The 24,879-nt window shown below is 61.3% G+C and overlaps 1 protein-coding gene and 1 long non-coding RNA gene across 2 annotated transcripts; both read right to left on the bottom strand.

Annotated features, from left to right (window-relative positions):
• Nucleotides 1–407: 407 nt before the first annotated feature.
• On the bottom strand, nt 408–19,029 carry VWA5B1 (von Willebrand factor A domain containing 5B1; the record flags this gene model as incomplete). The annotated part of the gene is made up of 21 exons (XM_084494777.1): nt 408–2,744; nt 2,923–3,046; nt 3,219–3,288; nt 3,844–3,909; nt 4,619–4,744; nt 4,868–5,005; nt 5,312–5,629; nt 5,785–5,974; nt 7,546–7,733; nt 8,600–8,786; nt 9,016–9,201; nt 10,395–10,509; nt 11,724–11,926; nt 12,002–12,112; nt 14,756–14,932; nt 16,994–17,118; nt 17,314–17,445; nt 17,552–17,694; nt 17,833–18,055; nt 18,359–18,520; nt 18,888–19,029. The coding sequence occupies 21 exons, from the start codon at nt 19,027–19,029 to the stop codon at nt 2,076–2,078; spliced, it is 3,795 nt and encodes a 1,264-aa protein (XP_084350903.1). The 3' UTR covers nt 408–2,075.
• A 45-nt stretch (nt 19,030–19,074) lies between these two features.
• On the bottom strand, nt 19,075–23,863 carry LOC311422407. Its single transcript, XR_014685321.1, has 4 exons — nt 23,652–23,863; nt 22,801–23,548; nt 22,420–22,584; nt 19,075–19,202 (listed from the first exon to the last, which is right to left on the bottom strand). It is a non-coding gene; the product is annotated as an uncharacterized lncRNA (long non-coding RNA).
• Between the last annotated feature and the right edge of the window lie 1,016 nt (nt 23,864–24,879).

The following is a 24,879-nucleotide window of genomic DNA, read 5'->3' as shown; positions in this document are numbered from 1 at the left end:
AAATGAATTTCTCCTAATGAGGTGCTCGCCGTCACCTTGGCGACAGCACCGCAGCACCCGGGCTGCGGACCGAGGCTGAACCAGGGCAAAGCCCCCAGGACAAGGGGGGGACGCGGCAGGGGCTGCGGCCACGGGGACCCGGCCCCACGCTGGGGAGACCCCAGCACCCCCCTGCTCTCATTAGCAGCCCAATTAGCCAAGCAAAGGCAGCTGAGGAACCCAGAGCAGGGCGGGCGGGCGCTTTTCCAGCACGTGGTGGTCGCCACCAGCTCGGTCGGTGGCGCTAAGGTGGCTTTTGCCATCCTTTTGTCACGGCCTGCTGGAAGCTCGGTGGCTCCTTCCCCTCTGAACCCCGGCTGTAATTCACACATGCAGGCAGGAGGTGGGTTTTTGTGTATTTTGTTTGCTTTTTTTTTGTTGTTTTCCTACACAACTCACACCACACTGCGCACAGAGACCCCAAAATGGCACACCCACGGCGGACAAACCAAGCGGGCTCTGATTCACCGGGACAACGACACGGCTGCGACGGAGAACGCGACGGCGCCGAGGAGCCCCCGGCGGAGATGGGGACCCCAGCGAGGTGACACAGGGCAGGGACACTCGGGGACCCCCTGGACAGACACACACGGACACCAGGAACCTACTGAGACGCGGCAAGGCTGCAGCACACCGAGGGGAGAAGGCAAGGTGCCGAAGGATGCTCACCCGCTGAAGCCTTGGTGCCCTGGCGTGGACCATTCTGGAGCATCCCCCAGCACCAAGAGGCTCTCTGTGGGATGCTGGAGAGCAGTGAGAGCAGCACCAGCCCCTTTTGGCCCCTCTCCCCAAAAAGAGGACGCAGGAAGGGCTGTGCCAACACCCTGAGCACGCAGCCCAAACCCAGCACAGGGGAGCTGCCGGCTCCAGCAGCCCCCGTGTTGGGGCAGGAGCTCATTTTGCCGGTGGCTGCGGGTGAGCAGAGCGCTGAGGCAGCCTCCAGGAGAGATGCTGGGATTTTGGGGAGACGAAGAGGTCGGGAAGCCAGCAAGCGGTGAGGCGGGCAGGGCTTGGGATGCTGTGCCCGGGGATAAACCCTGCTGGGGAAGTCCTGGGGAGCAGAGGGGTGGCAGTGGGCAGGGGAAGGCAGGGAACCAGAGGTAGGTTTTGCTCACGAGCTGCATCATGCCGCAAACCAGGCTGTTTGGCACCAAAACAGCCCCGTGGCAGCTCTCCCTGATGCTTTTTTACAGCAAAAAGCGGGCTGGAGCTGGGACTCGTTCCTTTGGGAGCAAGAAGAGGCAACAACCCCAGTGCTAACAGAGCCGTGAAGATGCCCACCTCCACCAGCTCCGGTCAGAAAAAGCAAAAGGTTTCCTGCAAAGCCCCTCCCGGCTCCCGGTGCTCTGCTGGGGAGCCGAGAGGAGGCTTTCCCATGTGGGGAGGTTTAAAAGAGAAGATGCTTTGTCTCAAAGGGAACAGCCTTGCCAATATTTCCACATTTTCCCGCTGTTTTCCAACACTCTCCAGCTGCAGTTTTCATCTCTTCCTCTCACACTCCCCTTCCTACCCATCCCTGCTCAGCGGAGGAGCCAAAACCTGCGTGCCCGTCGTTCAGCTGCGCTTCCTTCGTTTTTTTTCCAAGCACCCCCCCCCCCCCAGACAAAACCAGTGCAGCTGAAACAGAACCAGGGCCTTTCTCCAGCAGAAAGCTAACGAAAATAAATATATAAATAAAAAATAATGCCTGAAAGCTGAACTGAAGTCGGGAACGCCACTGACTTCTAGTAACAAGTGAGCTTTGGGCTGGAAAATGTTCTCTCAGCAGCAGGGAGCAAGGAGTGGAGACGGGGGGGTGTCACTTGTGGCTGGGGAGGGCAGAGCCCCCCAGGAGGGCACAGCAGGCTCCTGGGTGGAAAGGAGGATGGAAAATTTTGGCATTTTGGCAGGGAATTCAATTTCCTTTTGCTGTTTTCACGCAGGGTGCTCCTGATCGGAGGGGGCCGCGCTCTGCGCCTCCAGCTCCTAAGGCACAGCGCCGGCTGCTCCCTTGGGGACAGGTCCCCGAACCTCTCCTCTCGTCCTCCCCAAGCTCCCTACACGCTGCTGGGGTTGTAGCACAGCAGGTTGAACTCCAGCTTCTCCTCCCAGTGCCTGAGCAAGACGAAGAGCTGCTGGGCCGCCGCCTTCACCGCCGCCAGGCTGCAGCCCTGCGGGAAGCGCTGCTCCCCCAGCCACAGGCTGGCCTTGGCCGCCACCAGCTCCCACTCGACGAAGTAGGAGGCCGAGCTGTGCTCCAGCCAGGCCAGCGCCACGGCCGTGGCCCACAGCATCCCCTCGGGCTCCGTCTGCCTCCGCAGCTCGATGTCGGCCAGCAGAGCCTGCACCTCGGGGCCGTGCTGCTCCGGGGAGGAGAAGCGGCGGATGGTGATGGCCGTCGGGGACAGCTCGCTCTCAGCTCGCAGGGATTTGGAGATGCTCTCCACGGCGCTCCCCGAGAAGTGGCGAGGGCGGCCGGCTGCGTCCTCGGAGGGGCTGACGGCCCCGTGGGTGCTGTCAGGGATCGGGAGCTGCCCGTCGTGCCCGAGGTTTGCGCGCTCCCCGCCGGGCACGGCCCTCCTGGAGCTGCTGGAGCCGGAGGGGCTGAGCGCCAGGCGGTGGCAGGAGAAAGGCGAGGTGCGCTTCAGCTTCTCCATGGGGATGCCCAGCGCCTCGCAGAAGGCCGAGTTGAGGAGGAAGGCGCCGCAGGCCAGCTGCAGGGACGCCTGCAAGGAGCGGTGAGAGCTCTGAGATACTAACCTCTGCTGGGGAATTTGGGGAGAAACTGCACGGATGGAGCAGCTCCTGTCTCTGTCAGACAGCGAGAGCCCATCGGGATGATTTGGGGGTCCCCGGTGCCCCACAGCACCCGCGCAGCCACGGCCGGAGCCGGGAGCTGCTCACCAGAGGAAGGTAGTCGATGCTCTCGCTGTCGCTCTCCGAGCTGGCCTCGCTCGTTCTGCCCGGGGATTTGCTCATGAAACCTTTGGCAGCTCGAGTCAGCAGCCTGGTTTTGTGGAGGGTCAGCCTGCGGGAGGACAGGGGGGTGGCTGTCACCTGCCTGTGTCCCCCCCCCAAGTGCCCACCTCCCCGCTCCACAGCCACCAGCATCACGTTCGCTGCTTGTCCCTGTGCTCGGGTCTGTGCTGGACCCGCAGGACCTGCAGCTGGCAGCAGAGAAAGGAGGAGCTGGGCCCTACCTCGCAGCAAAGAGGCTCTCGATGGGTTTTGGGGAATGTGCAGAAGAGGCAGCCAGGCTCTGGGACGGCGCTGGGAAGAAACATAAAGGCAGGAGTCAGGTGAGTGCTGCAGGAGAGCAAATTTCAGAGCTCAGGGAGCAAAATCCACGACATTGGGGTGTGGGGTGCCTCGCTGGGCTGCTGAGGCTCCACCAAAATCCTGCCTCTCCCCTTCCCTGCATACGTTCTGGGACAATGAAATCCCCATGCATCTTGAAAATGAGTGTGGGAAGGTCTGTACGAAATGCCCCCAGGGCTCTGTGCCTTGCACCTCTGGAGAGAGCCAGGCCTTGCGCTCCCAGGCCTAATTGTAGGCAAGAAGGTCTAAAAAAAGAACACTCAGCAGAAAATCGGGTGAGGAGCCCAAATCACTGACTCGATTTCCAGCAGTTATGTCCAAGCAGCCTGGAGCCATTTCCCTGCAAGCTCCCATGCCCCAGCGTGGCTCTGGAGAGCGGCTCTCAGGAGGGCTGCGGCCATGGGGAGCGGTGTGGCCCATCCTGAAGCAGCTCTGGGATTTTAGCTGGGGCCACCCCAACATTTGGGCACCCACACCCTGGGAAAAGGCACGAGCACCTTCCCCTACCTTCTGGGGGACGGCAGCTGGAGGACAGCGGGGTGCTGCAGGGCGACGGCCCGGCCTCGTCTGCATCTGCAAGGGATTTACGGCATCAGCATCACCCACCCGAAATCCCCAACCCCTCCTGCCCACCTCCTCCCCGCTGCTGGGGCAGGAGGAGGCCGCCACGGGCTGCCTCACCCCTCACCTCCCCGCCACGCAAACCCCTGAGCACGGAGGCAATTTTAATTCAGCCGCAGCTCCGGCAATGCCTGCCGCGGTCCCAGCCCAGCTTGTCTTCATTAGCAGAGGATTTGGTGACAGGCAAGTGCCTCGCATCCCCCTCGCCTCTAATTACGCCCCGCTTCATCCCTCGTGCTCTCTGCGCCGCGGCTGCCAATTAACTGCCAAGCACGGTCAGCAGGCGCTGCCTGCGGCTGGGGAGTTTTAGGGTAAATTGCAGCTTTTGCCTTGCTTAAGGAGATGGATTCCAGGCAGATGCAGGATTAATTATCCAGAGCAAATGCCTGGGCTTTTTTTTGGGGGGTCGTGCATGTGACGGCAGCAGGCTGTGGCGTTGGAAATGCCATCTCCAAGGCTTGGAGGATGGATTTCATGCCTGGCAGCCACGGGAAGCTGCATCACCTCCGAGCACCGTATTAAAAGAAGAAGGCAGAAGAAAAAAAAAAAAAAAAAAACAAAGAGAAAATACTCCTTAATAAATAAATAAATAAATAAACACCTTAATGGACTACACCACTAAGAGGAAGGAGACCAAAAAAAAAAAGCCAAGGAGCCTTACCCGTGCCATGAAATCCATCATCCCCGTCCTGGCCGCAGGGTGACAGGGGACGCGCCGCAGAAACACCGCGGTGCCTCCTGTGTCCCGAGCTGAGGCTCCTCGGGCTGCCTTGCCTGGCCGCTGGCCCTTGGCAGGAGAGAAGGGAATTTCCAGCGTTGAGCGAGGGATTTGGAGCCACAAAACCCACGGGCTGGCGAGCTCGGCCACCTGGAGCTGAGGCCGGGCCCTCTGCCTGCAGCTCCGCGTTACCCGCGCGGGTGAAGGCGACGCCGGGGGGCAGGTAGGTGTTGGTGCTCAGGTCCACGGGCACGAACGCCGTGTACTTGCTGATGACGTTGCAGGCCTTGCTGGTGTGCACAGCGCTGAGCTGGTGCCGCCGGCCTGACCCTGCCGTGGGAGAGGTGGCAGAGTCAGCGCCGGACCCAGCTCCCTGCCCCAGCTCCTGCCCGGCAGCGAGGGCATCCCTCCGAGCGATGCCTCACGCTGCTTCTCCTCTGCTTTAACACGCACAGAGATTATTTCACGGAGCTCGAGAAGATGCTCGGTGTGCAGCTCAGGGCGGGGACACCTGGCTGCTGCTGGACCCTCCGAATTCGACGCCACCCCCCCAGCACTAAATGCTCAAACCCCACGCGTGGAGGAGAGGAGCCGGAGCAGGGAGCGTGCCGGCGTGCGTTACCGGGCGTTAATTACCGTGCTCGATTTCACACTCCCTCTCAGCCAGCTGCTCCAGGTCCCGGATGACGGATTTGGCTGCCAGGTGGTGGAAGGTCTCACTCCACAGGTCCTCGTCGCCCTCCTCCCGGCTGCCCCGCTCGCGGAGGAGCGGGCGGATGTCGAAGGCGACCTCCCACTGCACGGGCTCGCCGCCCCGCAGCCCCTTCACCACCGCCTTGCAGGAGGCACGGGGCGAGCACGGGGAGCCCCGGGCGGTGCCGAAATCCCAGTCCTGGGGCTCCCAGTCGGAGGAGGTCTCTGTCTCGAAGGTGAAGGACGGATGCTGGGCGCCTTCTGCAGAGGGACAACCACGGGGTTAACCACCCAGTTCCCCTCTGTCCCCCAGAAACCGTAATTAACCCTTCCTACTTTTCAGCACAGCTTTCTCACGGGCGATGCCACAGCACCAAAATTTTGGTGAGGTTGCTGGGCCTCCTCTGCCACCTTACCCGGCTCGCCGGGGCTTCGGCTGTCGGATGAGGACCTCAGGCTGCTGCTGGCATCCAGGGGCCCCAAGCCCTGTCCAGCAGCAGCCTCGGGTGCTGGTGGGGATTCGGGGTGCTGGCAGGAGGACACGCAGCTCCCATGCAGCAGGGACGGCCGGCGGGCAGCCGCGCCACGGATCCTGGTGGTGAAGGGCTGGGAAATGCAAACACAGCAAGCTTTCCCCACTGGGACGCATCCACACAGCATCCCCGAGGCGCCCGAAACCCCAGGAGCTCTTTCCCCAGACTTGCAGGAGGTGAAATTGGGGTTTCAGCCCTCCAGGCATTGTAATGACTTTGCTCAGGAGCCAAAGGGAAGAAGAGAGGCAGAAAGATCAAGCACCAGTTGCTTGGTAACGGGAGGAGGGGGGGGCACAAGGGATGGGGAGACGGGATTTTATTTTATTTTATTTTTAACGAGGCCGTTTCTCCACTTTCAGGAGACACAAATCCCCCCCCGTGGCATCTGCAGCACCAGACCCCGTGCGGATGGCAGGCAGGAACCCAGCCTCCAGCACCACCCAGCTTTTGGATGAGCCCAGCAGCAAAAAGGGGAGGCAGGCAGCTGGGAAGGGGGCAACCCGAAGCGGGAGAGGCTCACCAAGAGAGGAGGGAGCTGCTTACAAGCCAAGAAGCCCTTTCCCACTCAAAATTTGGGCTCTCCTCCCAGGCAGGGCGAGGAGCCGGGGCTTTGCGCTGCCCGCCGCCAGCCCTGACCTTTCCATCCCAGCCGTGTGTGTGTGGGGACGAGCCGAGGGCTCACATTCACAGCCCCAAAAACGTCAAGCCCTGGCGGCCAACCTCGGAGCTGGGAGAGTTGCTGGGAGCCCTCGGGGCAGCGAAACCAGGCTGCAATTAATTAGGAGCAGGATGCACTCTGTTAAGCACTGAGTGCCCTCCGGTCCTTTCTACCTCTCGCACACAGGGCCAGGTGCTGTGCTGGGCCTTGGCAAGGTGAGGGAGGATGAGGGCATCACCCAAAACACCAGCGCTTGCCTGCCACGAGGTGCTTTTCAGCCGGAGGGTAGAGGCTTCGTTCCTCTCCACGGAGCAGGGACCCTTCATCCCCTTCATCCCCTGCATCCCCCTGCGGACCCCCTGCGCCCCAGCACCAGCTGAAGCCGCGTGGCAGCCCAGCCATCCCTCTCCGTGTTTCCATGGGAACAAAAGTGTGGCAGCAGCAGCTGCTGCACATCCTCCCGGCCCTGATTTCGGAGCTGAGCACTGCGGCGATGCTGAGGAGGGGAGAAAACCCAGCCCCAGCCTTCTAGAGGCCTGAAGTTGTCCCCGGGGCTGCCGCCTTTCACCCGCTGCTGGATGTAGTGGGCAGCACCACAAGTGTCCGGGTGCCAGCCCAAAGCTCTGCAGGGGTTGCAGCTTCCAGGGGAAGCAGGGGAATCTGCTTTGGGACTGATCCTGGGACCCTGCAGGGCATGGATACGCCCCAGGCAGAGTTTGTATGGCGTGGCCAAAGTACAGATGGGCAGGGAGAAGCTTGGGGGTGAGCCAAAGAGCAAAGCGAAGGAGGAGAAGGAGAGGCACTCAGCAACCAGAAGCGGGGAGCAGGATCCTGCCCTCGTTTCCTCCGTGCTTGGGGCACACCTCGGCACAAAGTGCACCCGGCAGGGCTGGCGTGACCCGGGCTCCTTCCCTTCCACACCTGAGACGTCCCCGGTGCTTCAGGCTGGCCTCAGCCGCACGCGGAGCCCCTCGGGGGGCACCCACCTGGAAATCCAGCGGGCACGGCTCGGGGCTGAGCTGCTGCAGGTCCTGCAGGTGGGCTTTGCGCAGGGGATTCCTCAGCAGGGCGCTGCCCGGATCGCTGGCCGTGGGCTCCTTGCGGAGGGGCTCGTGGCTGGCGACCTGGTTGGCACTGAACGCCCGTCTCCTGGAGGACGTCTTGGCATCAGTTCCTGCACGGAGGGAGAGAGGATGGGCTCCGGTCCCCCTGGGGAGCAGGGGGATGCTCTCGGCCCTGCTCGGTCGGAAGACAAGTGACAAAACCACAGAAGGAAACGAGAGCACTCAGTCCCCCGGGGGGATGCCAGGGGAGCAGGCTGGGAGGTTTTGTCTGAGAGATTTTCAGCCAGGAAAAAAAAAACACACAACAAAAACCTGTCTGCGTTTACCCAAACCTCCTTGGAGAAGACAAAGTGTTCGCTAATGAAATTTCATTAGTGCCCACATTTTCCTGTCAGAGCGAGAGGAGGATTTCATTTGGAAATGCACGATTTCTCATTACTTTTGACAAGGTTGAGAGGATGCACAGCACAGCTCTTCTCTGATTACAAGCACAGAACACCCCGCGAGTGGCGGAGGTTTCCCTTGCAGCACGGAAACGCGGCCCCGACCAGGGCTTTGGGGCCAATTTTCCCCTTTTCTTCCCCTTTAACTCCAACTTTGGGGCTTGCTGCAAGAAGCAGCTGCTTTGCATGGCCTGGCTGGGCTACCGACCTGCTCCAGCCACACCGCAGGCAGCTCGGGCAGCTTGTAAATAATTACACGTGGCCAAAGCTGGAGCTGCTCTGCAAACCTCCGGGGAAGCCAGGTCTCCGGGGCTTCCCTTCATTTCCTGACACGTTGGGGTAAAACAGCCCAAGCGAACAGACTCGCTCGAGCCTCGGGAGATCCGTCACCGCTCCTGCAAACCCCCTGACACTTTGCAGAGGTAGAGCTGGGAAAGCTTAGCTGTCAGGGAAGGAAATCGGAAGAGCAGGGAAGAAAGCTGGTTAGGAGGATGGGGGCATCACCCCCATGCTTGCACAACAGGAAACCTGACCCGTGTCCGTGTCCGATTCTCCGCCGGGGTCCCTGCCCACCGCCAGCTGATCCGGGGCACGCTCGGCTGGGCAGCAGCCCTCCGGGTAGCTCCAGCTCTCCGTGCTGGCTCCCTCTTCCTGGGAGTGCAAGAAAACTGAGCTGCTCGACTCCTGGGAGCGCATCATGCTGTACCGCCGCCTCTTGTCCTGGGGAGAGCGGAGAAGAAAGTCCCAAGGCTGCAGCTCCCATGTGGGTTTGCACCCCGGTGCCCTTTTTGCCTCTCTCCATCCCCTTGGCCACCCATTGGGCTCCCCGGTGGCTCACCTGCTGCTTCCCTTCCCACCCAGAGAGCCATAAACAGTCACGACCACAGGTTTGCAAGGGGAGAAAAAGAAAAAGGGAAAAAAAAAGCCTTTGGGTTGGGGGTGGACTCACGGATCGGGGGTTGGAGAGGTACAGCGAGGTGTCGCAGACGACGCCGTAGCCAACCAGGCGGTCACCGGGGAAGAGGCAGCTGGTGCTGACCGGGGACACCAAGACCTCGGTGCTTTCGGGAAAGACCCACTCCACGGACACGTCGCTCAGGACCGGTGCCATCGCCTTCTTCAGCGACCTGATCATCTGGGGAAGGAGAGAGGAGCGGTCATACAGAAGGCAGACCCTCCCCTGCTTCTGCAGAGCACCCCAAAAGGCGCAGGGGTCTCCGACAGCCCCATGCCCCGACCCAGGGGAGAGCCCAAATCTGTGAACATCTCCTGGGCAGACCTAGCAGGGAGCCCGCGGGCATTTCCCTGCACTCCAGGAGGAGTCAGCCCCAGATTTCCAGGCAGAGCACCTCAACCCTCCCCTGGTGTTCCCGCTGCTTGTTCACAGGCTCCGGGCGACGCACCAGGCTGTGGTTTATCCAGCTGTTAATTGGCACCTCAGACTGCTGAAGGCACCGAGCTGCACAGCCCGCAAAGCTCTTTATTAATAGCTCTATTAAAAACAAACAACAAAAAAAAAAAAGACAAAAAAAATCCCACCTCTCTTCACTGGTTTTGTTTTTAATTTAGATCAGAAATGCTGATGCTGTTCTGCGTGCTACAGGTTCCTGCAGAGGGAAGGGCTGCGGAGGGCTGTTTGAGATCAAGCATGCAGGAGGCAGCTTTTTAAAGATATTTAGGGCCTGAAGACCTGATTCCCTTGGGGTTTGGTCACTCGGCAGATGACACCGTGCTTTTACCAGGGGACAGAGCCCACGTAGGGCCGTTCTGCCGGCACATCTGAGTCACCAGCCCCGGTCTTTATGGGGAGAGTGGAAATGAAGCGCCCTTGTTTGCTTTCAAGCTGGCTTAATAGGCAAAGCCATCGCCGCCCGTTCCCCTCCCTCCAACCCCGGGTACCTCTTGCCTGAGCGGCGCGAGGGCTGAGCCTGACTTCAAAACTAATTGGCTGCTTTTGATGCCGGCTCTCCTGCCCCTGCCTGCACCTGCCACAGCAGCTCCCTTTGAAGCTGGAGCTGCCGGATGGAGGCTCTCGCCTCTCCCCTTCCCCACGCGGGGTAAACACGCTCCCACTCCCTCCGACAGCCGGAGATGAGGCTGCTCCTCCATCCCCTCCTGCTCACCCACCTGCTGCCGAGTGGGAGGCGCGAAGGCAGCACCGGGAGAGGGAGCGGGGCCGGAGGCTGAGCCGCTGCCTCCCCCTCGCTGCGCCCATGTGGCAGCGTTGGAGAGCGATGCGGTGGCCCTGGGGGACACACTGGTGGCCCTGGGGGACACACCAGTGGCCCTGGGCTCCCCATCTCCCCGCAGCACAGAGGGTGGCCGTACCTTGGGCTGCAGCCGCTCGCCCTCGGCCAGGAACTCGGCGCTGCCCCTGGACACGGCGGCCAGTCCCTGCACCAGCCTCCTGCAGGCACTGGGGCCGATGCCGAAGCTGTAGCACCTGCACGGGGATGGGATGGAGAGTGTTAGACACATCCAGCAGCTCCCGGTTTCCCTGCTGGCCTCTCTGCCCGAGCAGGGCTCCAAGATTTTTGGCTGCGACCCTCTCATTTGGAGGATCCCCCCCCCCCCATCCCTGCCTCCTCCCTGAGCGCGAGCAAGCTGCCCAGTCAGCTCTTCTCCCTGCCTGTGGTCAGCAGCATTACAGACCCAGCAATTATCTCTGCTCGCAATTAAAATAAACGTTTTCTCAAGGAAAGGGGAACCAGCCAGGGAAGATCACTGCCCTTGATCCATGCTCAGCGAGCTGGGGGTTGGCAAAGGGCTGCAAACCCCATAGGGAGGCAGAGGGTGCAGCGTACGGCCAGGGCTGGGATGAAAACACCTTTGGCAGCAGTCTGCGGCTGCAGCAGGGGCTTTTCTTCTGGAGGTTTTAATCTCCAGATGGCTGCAGGTCTTACGGAGATTCGCAGCCTCTTACACGGGGCTCTGATCTCCTTCGGAGGCCGGGCACGACTCAGACACGCGCTGCGCGGAGCCCTCCAGGGCCAAGCTCCAGCACTGGCTGCGTCCAGCTCACTGGCACACCTCCAGGAGCGAGGGGTGGGTAGTCCTGTACCCCCGATAATCCCTCCATATAGGAGAGAAAAAGGGCAGAGCCGCTTCCCTGATCGGCCCTGACCTCTGAGGGATGGGAGAGGAGTAAGGTTTTTCTCGCATTTTTCTGATGTTTCATCTCCCTTAAGGAGACAGAGGAGAAACCAGACTGTCAGGGCTGAGGAACAGGCTAGGAGCAAATTTGCTGCTTCCCCCACTGCTCTTTTTCAGCCTATTCATTTCTGTGCAGCCCCATCCTGGAAGCAGCTGGGTCTGGACCCAGATGTGCTTTAGAAAAAAAAAAAAAAAAAAAAAAAAAAACGGCAAGGAAGATTGTTCGTGTGTCAATCTCTCCTAGCAGGAAGCATCCGACGAGAGCCTGTGAAGTTGTCAGCCCAATTATCCTGCTTTTGATTGTTTAAAAAGCATCTGAACTTCTGGGATCCGTTCCAAACCCTTTGAGGTTTCTCCCGTGGCTGGCAGCAGCTCGCTCTCCTGCCTCGGTTCCTGACGCGGGGATGTTCTGTGCCACGGAGACCCGCGGCCCCCCGCGCTCGAGGAGCAGCCCACCCTGCTCATGCCAGGCTTTTTGCCCTCCTGGCGGCCAGCCCCCAGTACCTGGTGGAGGACGAGTGGTTCCTCAGCACCTCGAGGACCTTCCCCGTGTCGCCCACGGCCCCGGCCGTCAGCAGGAAGAGCAGCCGGGGGTGGCCCCTGGGGATCGGCTGCCGCACGACCCACCTCAGGGGCGACAAGATGTTGGTGCTACCCATGTCAGCTCGCATCCTCCTGAGGCTCTCGCAGGCGATGGCCAGGCTCTCCTGCCAAAGGAGCAGCAGAGCCAGCAGCCTCGAGGGGCTGGTGCCCTGCAGCAGCTCGCCCAGCCCCTCACCCACCTCGCAGTAGCTCCTGCTGGCAGGGAACAGCGCCTTGAAAGCGGAGCCGAAGCCCACGATGTTGAAGAGGCAGGCGGGCGTCAGGCTCTTCAGGAGAACCAGCAGGGCGTCCTGGGGGGGGAACAAAAGCAAAGGGGTCAGGCAGACCACGGCTCGTCCCCTCCTGCCTTCGTTCATGCCCTTTTCCCGCCTGCACGTGATGCAACAACAGCTCCTTGCACGTGGCTCCCTGCACTGAGAAAGCACCGCACGCTCCTCTGCTCCTTGCACAAGCTCCTTCACGATATTTGGGACCAAAGCAGAAAGGGGAGCTTTTGAAGAGCGGAGCAAAATCTCTTTTATTTATTTATTTATCTATTTTTTAACCGGTGGATGCCGTGCTTGCAGTGCAGCACCCAGCTGCTGGGTGATGAGGAGCCGGGTGTGAAGCGCGGAGCGGCGACGCGGCGCATCGCCGTGCCCAGACCTGCAGGAAGAAACACACAGCCCAAAGCTGCACACGAGGAAAAGCCTCCCCCAGCCCCAACTCTCTCCCTTAGCTGGCACCGATGGAAATAACAGGGAGGGGCTGCTCCGAGCGCTTCTCTCCACCAGAAGCTGTTATCTAACCTGCCTATTCCTGGGCTTTTACATAAGGGGCCGCCAGCACGGCCTCAGAGGCGCGTGGATGGAGCTGTGCAGGGCAGCTCCAGCACTCAGCGCTGCAGGAGAGGGAGGACAATCCAAAAGCAGAGTGCTGGCAGCGCCGGGAGCGCCCCTGCACTCGCTGTTTATGTGCTGATAAAGGCAAACTTCTGCCGAGGGCAGCAGAAAACCTCGCGCCAGCCCTAGGAGAGGAGCCGCCAAGGGCACGCAGCCTCCTCGCGGCCACGGGATCCGGGCTGGCCCCGCGGAGAGGCAGCCACGCAGCAGAGCCACGAGGTACCGTACGTGAGCGGGGCTGCTGCCCTTTAGCAGGCTCCCGAGGACTTTACACCAAGCTGTTAGCTCAAACCTACGAGGATGTATTTATATCGCCGCTTCCCGGCAGGCTCCGGGGGTGCTGGCTCCTGCAAATCTCAGCGCTGACATCCCCGCCTTGGAACTCGTTGCAAGGATTAAAAAAAAAAAAAAAAAAGACACGCAAAAATAAACAACAACAACAAAAAGCAGATCTCCAAATATTTCTCTTGAAGCACTTCCCAAAGTGGGCTACCAGAGCCTGCCTTCTGTTCGAGCGAGCAGAAGGATTTATTGCTTCTTGTGGTAAATATTGATCCTGATCCTGCTGCACTCGGTATCAATACCGCGGCTCAATACGGAGAGATGTTTGCCTCCGGAGAAGTCAATTCCCAGTTATTTTGGCAGCCTGGCTGGTGCCGACGCACGCACCACCTCTTCTACCCCCTCCAAAAGAGCCTGGCCCCGCTGCCCCACACAGAAGGGGATGCCCTGAACCTCCCACCCCTATCATTTCAGCTGACCTGGATGGGGGCTCTGTCCCCGCAGTGTCCCCATATCCCCAGGGGATGGACCTGAGACCACGCAGCGAGCCAGAAAGCAGAAGCCTGGCCCGGAGTGGGGACGCCTCCTGATTCCCAGGCTCCAAAATGTGGTGAAGGAAGGAGGGGGGGGACCCTGTGTGGCACCAGCAAAGGCACCGTGGAGATAACACCGGGACAGGACACAGCCAGGGCTCCCCAGAGGACCCCCACAGCCCCCCTCGGGCTCCCTGCTGCCTGCGGTGGCACCGCACGCTCCTTTTTGCTCCTTTTTGCTCCTTTTTGCCATCCTCGGCAAGTTCCCATGGAAACGAGAGGCGGATGGGGAGGGAGATGGCTTCGAGATGCTCCCCGCCACCCGCCTCCGGCTGCGGGCAGAGCTGCTCTGCCGGAGGTGGGGACACGGTGGCACTGGGGAGACTTTTTGTGGGGGCACTTTTGTGCCCCAAATCCAGCAGTCGCCCGTGTTAGGGACGGGGGTGAGCGGGATGCCCCTGGCTGCAATTGAAGCCCCAAGGGGAAGCCTGCCCCTGCACCTGCTCAGGAGGATGTAATGTTTTGAGGTGTCGGGGCTCATCTGGCCCCAAAAAACAAGGGGAACTTTCCAAGGAGAGCTTTTGCCAGAGCTGCTCCCTGAGATGTGCCAGCTGGTGGACACCAGCCTGCCCCAAAACGCGTTAAGGGCCAAGGATAAGGGAACAACCACCAGTGTAGGAACCTCCCTAGAGTCCATGAGCAGTGGCACAGAGCTGAGCCAGGCCCCAGAGCCCCATAACACCATGGAAAAACCTTTCCATGGCCCCTTTTTTACCCAGAGCGCTCAGCACGCCGCTCACAACCCCCCACCAGACCGCAGGAGACAAGTGGTGTTTGAGAAGGGGCTGCCTCATGCTCTAACAACTTCTCCAGGTGCACTGCCCATCAGCAACGCGGCTCCTAAGACCAGCACAAAGCCCCGAAGCATCCTTTGTCCTTCTCAGAGGTTTCCCACTGAGGCAGCGACCAGGCCCCGGGCACGGGGAGAGATGGAGAAGGGTCACGGGAGATGGGAAACCAGCAATGGGGAGAGGGAAATCCCTTTGTGCTTGGTGCACGGATGGGAAGGAAAGGAGCAGGGGCAGTGAGGGGGCTTGGAAGCATCAATGCATGTACCTAACGAGCAGCACAGGCACCATGACTAAAGCCACGGTGTATAATTACCCCCATCCCCTCTTAATGAAGGCATTGAGAACCCTTTATGATATGGTTCAGGTGCCCCCGTCCCGTGCCGTACCTTGACGCGGGCGATGCTGCCGCCGCTCATGCTCCTGCTGCGGTCCACCAGGAAGATAAACTCGCCGGGGGCTTTGCGGAGATCCTCCTGGGCCGTCCGCAGGTCCGGGCAGAAGTTCAGCATGACGACAGGGTGGTGGGGGATGTCCTTGTTCAGGCGCTTCCTGATGATTTCTGTCTGCAGGGAAGAAGAAGAGGGAAGGCGGCGGGGGCGGCATCCTGCGGCCCCGCTCCACCTGGAGGGGGTTCACAGCGTGCCTACGGGTGGAGACGCTCCTTCTGGCCCTGCTGATGAAAACACCTCGCCAAAATGATTATTAAATCGTCATTATTGCCCTCGGGTAACGTGGTTCGTTAGCACTGCTTGGCGTGACACGAGGCACAGAGCTACCCAAGGATTTGTGCGCGGCCACTTGGTGACAGAGCGCAGGATGCGGCGCTCAGCACATCGTGTTGGCTGCTTGGCTTCCCTCCTGCCACCTCTGCCCTGCTCCTGCCCCTGCCCCTTCCCTTCCACCGCTTCCCTTTGTGGGAACCGAAGGGCTTCAGAGAGCCCAGCCCGTCGCTCAGGGCAGAATTTCAATAGGAGCCCGCCTGCCGCACGTCTCCGGCTCTCTGCTTTGTGCCTGCTTTTATTTCAAGGATCAATCTCCGTTGGAGACGTGATAAAATTAAACCAGGACAAACCCTCTCGAGCTGGTTCTGCCACCCACCGTGGTTTCCAGGTGGCTCCGTCACGCCTCACCTGCTCCCCCAGCTCCATGGGGCTACGGGAGGCTGTGCAGCGAGCTGCCCCGGCCCCACAGGCTTTTTTTTGTGCCTTTTTTTATCCTTTTCCCTTGCTTTCAGAGGCTGCAAGCTCTTGCTGACTTCACGAGAAAGAAACCAGACCCCAAAGGGCTGGTTTTCTCCTGCATTTCCCTCTTGAGCTTCGGGAAATAAATGAACCGGCCACCAGGAGCTGGAGGGGTGCGCTCCGTTCCCCTTTTCCTGCTCTCAACAACGTTATTTTCGTCAGGATCTTTCCCAGCATGGACGTCCGTCCCATTTCAGACTGGGAACCCTGCTGGGACCCTGCCCAGGCGCTGAGCTGTGCCCCTGGACCCAAGCACAGCGCTCCCTGGGATGCTCCTGGGGATCCAGGAGCACCTGGATCGTCCCCACCACCCTGCCAGCTGACGGGCACCCGAGGCTTCTGCATAACCCCCCGAGGGATGGAAATAAAAGACCATTTAATGCCAAAATTTCTGGGCTGACTCACTGCAGGCCAGAGGTGCTGCGTGGCGTTGGTTCTCACCCCAAATCCACCCCGAGGCCTTTAGGGAGGAAGGCTTTTTGTCCAGGAGGGGGGCGCCTGGGGCACAGCGGGGGGCTTCCTGCGGGGAAACGTCTCCGGAACGATCCCCTCTCCCCCCTCAAAAACCAATTTGACGTGCTAAAGACACCGAAATAATTAGGGAGCCATCCGAGCCGGAGCGTGGGAGTTGCGTTTCGTTCCACCTGCCGCACAGCCGAGGCAATTAGAGGAGGCGCCTGCCGAGCAGAGCGAGCGCCGTCCTCATCCCTGCGCCGTGCTGCGAGAGAAAGCCCAGGGGGAGGCAGCAGGGCAGGCGGGCGATGCTTCTCTCGGGGAAACGAGCTCCGGGGGAGACCCCCGCCCCATAAACTCGGCCGCTGCCCCCGGTCCCCTCCTCTCCGCTCAGCCCCGCACGCCGCCGCAGCAGCTCGGGGCGCTGGAGCTGTCACTCAGCGCGTCAGAGCTGCCAGAAGATGAGGCAGAAATCCCAGAGCAGACATTGCTCCATTTGCTCGTCAAGAGAACAAAGAGAAGTTTCTGCTACCTTTGTCTCCGCTTTAGCTCATTATGCCGAGCCCGATCGCTTCTGTCTTCCTGACAGCTATCCAGAAAGGGTAAACATTTACCAAGCAATTAAAAGAATATTTTATTCTATGTCACTGCAATAATACCCTTAATGCTATAATAACGCACCTACCTAATTACGCCGTGCTAGAATAGCACTAATTACACACACAATAACCCTCGCAGAGCTTCTTCCACACTCGCTGTATCAGAAGCAGTGCAGAATTTTCCCCTCTTCCTCCACGCCAAGCCCTCTCCGCGGGAGGATGCTGCAGTTATTGGGCCGGCGTGATGCAAGCAAGCAAAGCAAGCGGCTTCTTGCGCAGCTCCAGCGCCAAGGAACGCCCGGGCTGACGCTCGGCAGCTCGTGCTCCTCACCTTTTTTTGGGCGCTGGGGTCCTTCTTGGTGCCTTTGATGAAATCGTTCTTCCCCTTCAGGTGCCGCTCGTACTCCGCGGGCGTCATATCGCCTCCTTCCATCAAGACGTGAGGCATGTGGGGCTCTGGAAACGCAGAACCGCTTGAGCTGAACGTCAGCTCGGCACGAAATACAGACACCCTCAAGCGCAGAGATACAGGGGCAGCCCCGAGAGGCTCCGGGATTATCTCACGGAGAGCCCCTGACCCCAACACCAGCGCTACGGGACAGGGCTGTGGGTAGGGGCTGCGGTGGTGGAGGGAAAGCAGAGCCCACGTACCGCTGGGGTGGATCAGGATCTCCACGGGCCTGTCAAAGGTGTGCTTGTCGGCCAGCGTGATGACGATGCTCCTCGCCGAGCGAGCCGAGGGGTCGGCGTCCGCGCGGATTTTGTGCGTGGGGCTCTCGACGCCTGCCCGGGGGAACCGCGGGGAGGTCGGGGAGGACCCCACGCCAGGAGGAGGATGATGAGGGGAGGCGTTGCCTAGAGGTGATGAGAACCCCGCAGCACGCCCTACCTGCCAGCAAGCATGGCCCCCGGATCTCCAGGTGGAAGCTGAACTCGTACTCGGAGGGGTTGGTGGCCTCGCTCTCCAGCAGCTGGGCCAGCCAGGAGCTGCTGCCCTGCTCCGGGCTCCCCGATCCGCAGCAGGGCTTGGCTCTGTGGGTGAGATGAGCCCCGGTTAATGCTGGCCACGTGTGCTGCGTCCCCAGGGACCGAGCATCCGCAGCCCGTGTGCTCTGGGGTGTTGTCCCCAGTCCCCCTCCCGCTCCCCGGTCCCATCCCGTGGCTTCGTACGTCCGGAGCTGGTGTGCAGGAAGGGTGCTGGAGCTCTCCGAGCTGTGCTGCGGGACCCTGGGGACGCACACAGCTGGCAGCAGGACCCTCACGGCCCCGCTGGGCAGCGTCTGCAGCTCCGAGGAGGTGCTGATGAAGACGGAGATGCTTTCCAGGGGAGGAATCGTGCCCAGGCTAGCCACAAAAGCGATCCTCTCCAAGTCCTCGTCCAGCACAATCCTTCCTGCAGAGATGGCCACGCCACGAGACGTGGTGTCAGCCACAGGAACTGCTCCTCAGGCCTCCACCACCACCCCAGCCCTGGGCCAGATGCTCGAAGCAACCTCTGCTGCAGAGATTCCTCCCGAGAGCCCAACCCACGGCCCCCTGCATCGCCCTTTTGGCTCTCCAGCAGCAATAGCGCTTTCCAAGAGGGATGGGACCATCCCTTTTGGCACACACCGTAGGGATACGAGCCCCACAGCCTCATCTTTTCAACACTTTTTCATCTTTCCTTCCCCCGTGCTCCCCCCCAAAACCCTCTCACCGCTCCTGTCGTGAGCTCGTCCGTCGGGGAGGCCGCAGCCGTCGAAATAGGCGGCGTCGATCTTGGCCTTGTCCTTGATCTGCACGGTGACGGCGCGCCGGCACACCGCCGCCTCGAACCCCACCACGGTTGTGTGCTCGTCCAGGGGGAAGACAAAGAGCCCTGGTGGCCAGCGGGGTGTTAGCCCAACAAGCCCTCACCCAGACCCACCTCAGGGGGCTGCTTCTCCCCGCTCTGCGCTCCCCACGTGGGTTTTTCCTAGGGGAAGAGGTGGCAGAGGGGCGTGCGGGTGGAGAAATGGGGCTGGTGAGAGCCTCCAGGGGAGGAAGGCACGGAGGAACAACCCCGGGCACCACGACGGGCTGGGAAATGGGCTGGCCAAAAAGGACTTGGGGATCCCGGTGGGCACCAAGGCGAGCCAGCAGCGCGCCCTTGATGCACAAACACCCGCGTAACTTTGGGTTCACAACGACCAAGGGGAGGCAGCTCCCGGAGCAGCGTGCTCCCGAAACCCCGTGCAGACACTTGCCTTCACACGGCTGCGCCTCCGGGTTGTGGTAGGTGAGCGAGGCCGTCAGCCCGCAGGCGTAGCCGCTGACGCACGAGGTCACCTCGGAGGCGGCGAGTGGCAGCGGGCGCCGGGTGCCGCGGTTGAGCAGCCCCCCCGGCATCTCCCCCGGTCACGGGGAGCCCGGTGGCGAGCTGGGGGACGCAAGGAAGAGCCCCGGGGGACCCGCACGTCCCCGCCACCTCCTGGTGTCTTCGGTGGCCCTGCTGTGCCCGCGGTTTTCCTCGCTCGCTCCCCGCAGCGGTCTCGCTAGCGGCTCCTGGGTTTTTTGCAGCCCTGTGGGCAGGACAGAGGGCAGGAAATCCCCGTGGGACAAGTTCTGGGGTGATTGTCCTGCTGGCAGAAGTGGGGATGGAGGTGAGACCCCATAAGACACCGATGGGGGATGCAGGACCCTATGGGGCCAGGCAGCAGCAGGACATCGTGGGGGTGAGCAGCACACCTCGCCAGCCCCCCGTTACTTCTGGAGCAGGGGCAGAAGGGGGTGGCTGTGGCCTTCCAGGCTGTCCTCGTCCCCCCCAGGGGACACGTTCCCCATCTCCTGCACAGGGTGACTCATCCTGGCACGGCAGAGCCATTCGGATGCAAAGCGGCCGCTCCTGCCAAGCACATTTCAGCCCTCTCCCTGCAGCTTTCCTCGGTGCCAGCTCCTCTCCCCAAGGGCCGGGGTGCCAGATCCCACCCCAGGTGAGCCCGAGCCCTGCCCCAAAACTGCCCGAAAAGATGGGGAGGGCTCAGGGGGGCTCCATTCCCTGCCCCAGGACAGGGCTGGAGGATCCGACACCATTCAGTGACTGCAGCACGGAGCGGGGAGAGGAGGGAGCGGGCACGAGGACCCCCAGGACACTCCCTGTGCCCCCCAGGAGCCCACCCCAAGCTCCCAGCCGGCAGCACCCTCGCTCCCCAGCGATTTCTGCTGGCCGTGTGGAGCATCCCCGCATCCTCCCAGCCTCGGACACCGCTTGCTGCAGCGTCACAGCCGCTGGCCCGGCCTCAGCAGGACAGATCAGCGCGGCCGCCCTGTGCTCGCTGCATCAGCAAAACCAGCCGTGCCCGTAATCCTGCCCGCCAGGGGAGCGGCAAAACAGGGCTTTGGACGTCAGTCGTCACTCGGCTGGCCACGCTCAGGCTTTATTTTCCCCTTGCTTTGCAAATGATCTTTCCCGGGCCGCCGGGGAGGGAGCTGGGAGCTCAGCCCGGCTGAATTCGGTGCGCCACGCACGGGGCTGGTGCGGCTGCTGCTGCTGCGCCGACGTCGGAGGATGGTCGCTGTGACGTGCAGAGAGAGGGGCTCTGCTGCACAGCACGGGTGTGATCGCCACGGGCAGGCTGGGAGCTGGATTTTAAGCTCAGGTAAAGGGTAATTACGTGCCTGGAAGCAGGGTGTGAAACCCAGAGGGCTGCTCAGGTGATATCCGTGCCCCTAAAGGCTTTGGTGCCGCCAAAAAACCTGGCTCTGGAGCAGGTGTGCTCAAGGCAGAGGCAGAAAAATGCTCTGCTGAGGTTTGTTTTCATGCATCGAGGAGAAAAGAAAACCCTGACTGCTGTATGCAGGTAGCCTGGCCCCCAAAAGAGCGCCGGGGTCCCGGCAGTGACACCACCCAAAAAGGGACCACGGGGTCCCCAGCACCCACAGCGCACCCATGGCATGGCCCCGTGTCCAAAAGGTGGCGGAGGGTGAGGAGGGAGTGAGGAGAGGTGAGAACGCAGCCACTCGTGCCGAGCACAGGCCAGCTGTGCCCTCAGAGATCTCACTCCCACCCCATCCTCAGTGTCGGTCCCATAACCAGGCAGAAAACGTCCCCGTGGCCCCTGCTGGCTGGAAAGCCCCCTGCCATTTGACCACGAGCTGTGCTTTCATCCCGTGCCACGACAAACCCCAGATTTTTCCTCCTTCTTGCTTCCCCTTCACCCCACCCCACATTATCTGCCGTGGAGAAGGAACCCCCCTGGTAACTCCCTGCAGATATCTCACGCTGGCACCACGGCCGAACAGGGACCAGCGAGCCTCAGAGCCGAGCTCTCAGCCCGTGCCTCTCCCCAGAGGGGGTTTTGGGAGCAGGGTTTTGGGAGCAGCTCCGCTCGCACCCCGGCAACGTCACCTCCAGGTCCCACCTAAATCCACCCCGCTCGGAGGGTGCCTGTTGTTGTGCAACTGGTTGGAAAAAAAAACACAGATATTCCTTCGGCTTCATTTGTATCAATCAACACTGACATCCAGTGGCTCTCCAGGCTGGGTACAGCCGCCGTGCCTGGCGGAGACGGGCACGGGAGCGCCTGTTGCTGCGGTGTGGGAACCCAGCAGCACCTCGGGAAGGTTCCCGGCAGCCACACAGGGAAAGCAACACCCCACCTGCCTGCAGAGCCAAAAAAAACAAGCCCCTGCGTTCCCTGAGCTTTTGGGAACGCGTTCCCTGAGCGAGAACGCGAGCGGTGCTGTCTGTGTGGGAGCCTCTCCCAGCTCCGGGCATCGCCCTACCCTCTCCTGCCCCAAAATACAAGTGCTCAGTTCCCTGCCTGCCCTGAAAAAAACAGCAGAACCGCTGCTGCTCCCCACCCTGTGCCTCTGCTCCCAGCTGGAGCAGATTTCTGCCCCCGTGGGAGAGGCTGGTGTGGCCCCAAAGGGCACCCCGAGGCTGTCCTCACCTCCCCAGGGATGGATTTCAGGCAGGTTGTGCCCCAAGCAGGGGCTGGGCTGTAGCTCTTGCCCCAGGTTCTGGGGCTGGATTTGGGTTCTGGGGCTGGATTTGGGTTCCTGGAGCTGCCACTCGCATCCCTGCTGTGGGAGCACCTCCAAAAGCAGGGGTTGCTACCCCTCCAGCCAGAAGGGGGGCAAGGGGGAAGGTGGCAGGGCAAATTTTGGGTGTTACCATCGCACCTCGCCTACGAGCAAACTTTTCAAGCCCCCAATGAAGGCAGCCAAGCCAGAGGGGATGTGGACATGGTCAAGGAGTGACCCTGCTCCATCCTCCTCCTCGTCCCAGCACAGAGCTGCCCGGCCGAGCACGCACACCAGCCCCTGGTGCTGTGAGCCTTCACGTGGGGGGAGCAGAGGGCTCCCCAAACCCACTGAGGTCACTGGGGTGGGCTCGGTGCCCTTTTCCCCCAAAGCAGCGTGTCCTCTCCCTCCTTCTGCCCAGGAGAGCAGACTGTCACCCCCAGCTTTGCAGCACCACCATCCAGCCCCCTTCCCTTGCCCCCTGCCTGCAGCCCCATCGACGGGGGGGCATCGTTTTGGGGAGCCAGTGGAATGGGGGGGGGACACAGGGCCAGGGGCTCCCCAACCGGCTGAGAAAGGGCCGAGGCAGGGAAGCAGCAGCTCTGCCAAGTGTGGGCTTGTTGCCTGCAGAAAAATATTGTGACAGGGATCCTGCACCGCCTGGCGAAGCAGCAGCACGCACCCCCGCCCCAAACCAACCTCCCCCCCCCCCCCACGCCCAGCCAAAAAGGTGCAGGAGCAAGTGGAGAGCATCGGCTGCTTTCTTTTCCTTACCTTGCCTTGGGAGAGGGGGTGGGTGGGTGGCTGGGGGGGTTGAGGGGTGCTGGAGCAACTTCCCCCCCCCTCCTGCAAGCTGCTGCAGCTGGGCTGGGGGGGTCTGGAAGGCGGCCGGAGGGCTGTCGGAGGGCGGCCGGCACTGCTTCAGCCCTGCTTTTGTCTCTGAAAGGCACGGAGAGAGACAGGAGATGAGGAGGGAGAGAGAGCACGGGAGGGAGAGACGGCGCGCCAGGGCTCGGGGTGGGGGGAGCCGCACAGCGGCCTCCCCCCCCAAAGAAAAAATAATAAAAAATAAAAAAATAATTAAAAAAAACCTGACCCTCTCCCTCCTGGCCACCCACTGGGGCTCGGTGGGGTGCGGATGGGGACGGGGCTTACCTCGGTGGACACACACGTGCGAGCACGCCGAGGTTGGGTCCCGGCTCGCCGGCTGCCCCCGGTGCGTGGCTGGAGCCTTGGAGGAGCCCCGTGGGTGCCCATGGTCAGCTGGAGCCATTTGTGTCTGTCGGGGAGAGGTAACCATGACAATCGCCTCCCGCGGCCCCCTCCTGCTCCCGGGGGTATGGGGAAGGGATGGAGGACGAGCATGGAGCCCAGCGGGAAGGGAAACGGCACTTTGCTCGTCTGCTTCCCTCATGGGGGAAATCAAAGCCCCACACGCAGCTCCTCGCCCCCTGCTCGCTGCTGTGGGGCACACGGGACACCCATGGGGCCGCCCCACAAGTGAGGATGCTCCAGCAGGATGTGCTGGTGCCGGACACTAGCACCACACGGGGCGGCTGAGGCTTAAAAATGGGGAGAATGGTCAAGGGGAAACTGAGGCAGCGGGGACGGGGCTGCACGGCTCCCCAGGGAGGGGACGTGCAGCAGGGCTGAGGTTTTCCAGCACAAGTCCTTCTTGTGGGATGGGTGAGCAGACCGAGAACCACCTCGGCCCCACCTAGGACCTGTTTTCAGAGGAAAATCCACAAACCCTGCCAGCAGACCCCAGCCGAGTCCCCTCCCTTCCCCAGAAGCTGACTTCAGCCCCGAAGCTGGAGGATTTACAGTCCTGATCAGACAAATAAATCAGCCGCAGAGTAGCCCACGTAGCCGGCTGGCTGCTCCGTGTTTGCTCACTGTGGCTCTGCCGAAGAAAAGAACATTTATTGGGGAAAATCCCCGGATTCCTACCAGCACACGTAGCCAAGGCAGGGTTATTTGCTTTACCGGCGAGCTGTGGGACCCACCTGAGGGCTGCTCACACACCAGGAGCACAGCACGGGGCTCCCGGCCCCTCTGCTTGGTGTCCTGAGGAGGTTTTGGTGACACGGAGCCTCTGCAGGGTACCTGCATGGAAAGGGACCAGAGGGACTTTCCTGGATTTATTGGGAAGGAAAAAATCACAGAGAGCTGTGTGAAGGGCCAGGCCTTGTGTCACTAATGGGATGATGTTAGAAGAGTCACTGATTCACGCTGCAAACTTGTTTTTTTTTTTTCCTTGCCTCTCTGTTTCAGAGGCAGAAGGAGCTGCAGTCCCCCTGGCAATGTCACAGCCCCTGCTCTGCCCCGAGCCTCCGTTCCCAGAGGGGCTCAGAACCCCCCTCTGCACCTCCAAACCTGGGGGAAAACCTTCCAGACGTGGCCTACAGAGGCTCGGCAGCTCCAGGACAAAGTAAATGATCCCAAAGTTGTAAAAACTTGCCTCATTTTGGTCTCTCGAGCCTTGGGAGGTGTCAGCAGCTCCAGCAGCTGCTCCCCAGACCCTAGGAGAAGGGCTCGCCTGACCGAGGGACCCCGCCTCATGCAGCAGGACAGGGCCTGGCCCCAGCCCCAGATCATGGCATAGGGCTGGGCCCTACAAAACGCAGCAGGGAGGGCTGGCTGCCAGTCCCATCCCACAGGGCTGGTCCCCATACCGTGCAGTGAGGCAGGCCCTGACCCCAGCCCCACACCATACAGGGGGCCAGGACCCTTCCCACATAGGGATGCTTGGGCTGACCCCAGCTCCACACAGCGGGGCCAGGACCGAGCCCATACAGAAGGCTCAGATTGACCCTAGCCCCACACTGCACATGGGACCAGGAGCCTTCCCATACAAAGGGGACTCAGACTGACCCCAGCCCCACACAGGGACCAGGATCCAGCCCATACAGTGATGCTTGGGCTGACCCCAGCCCCACACAGAGGGACCAGGACACTGCCCGTACAGGAGGCTTGGGCTGACCCCAGTCCCACACGGGACCAGGACCCTTCCCATACAGAAGGCTCAGGGAGACCCCAGCCCCACACAGGGGTTCAGGACCCTTCCCATAAAGGAGGCTCAGCTGACCTCAGTCCCACACCATGCAGGGGGCCAGGACCCTTCCCTTACAGGGATGCTTGGGCTGACCCCAGCCCCATACTACACAGGGAGCCGGGACCAAGCCCATACAGGGTGGCTGAGACTGACTCCAGCCCCACACCATACAGGGGACC

This window comes from Aythya ferina, assembly GCF_964211825.1.
Source record: "Aythya ferina genome assembly, chromosome: 21".
NCBI classification, from domain to species: Eukaryota; Metazoa; Chordata; class Aves; order Anseriformes; family Anatidae; genus Aythya; species Aythya ferina.
This window is presented reverse-complemented; position numbering and strand designations above follow the sequence as displayed.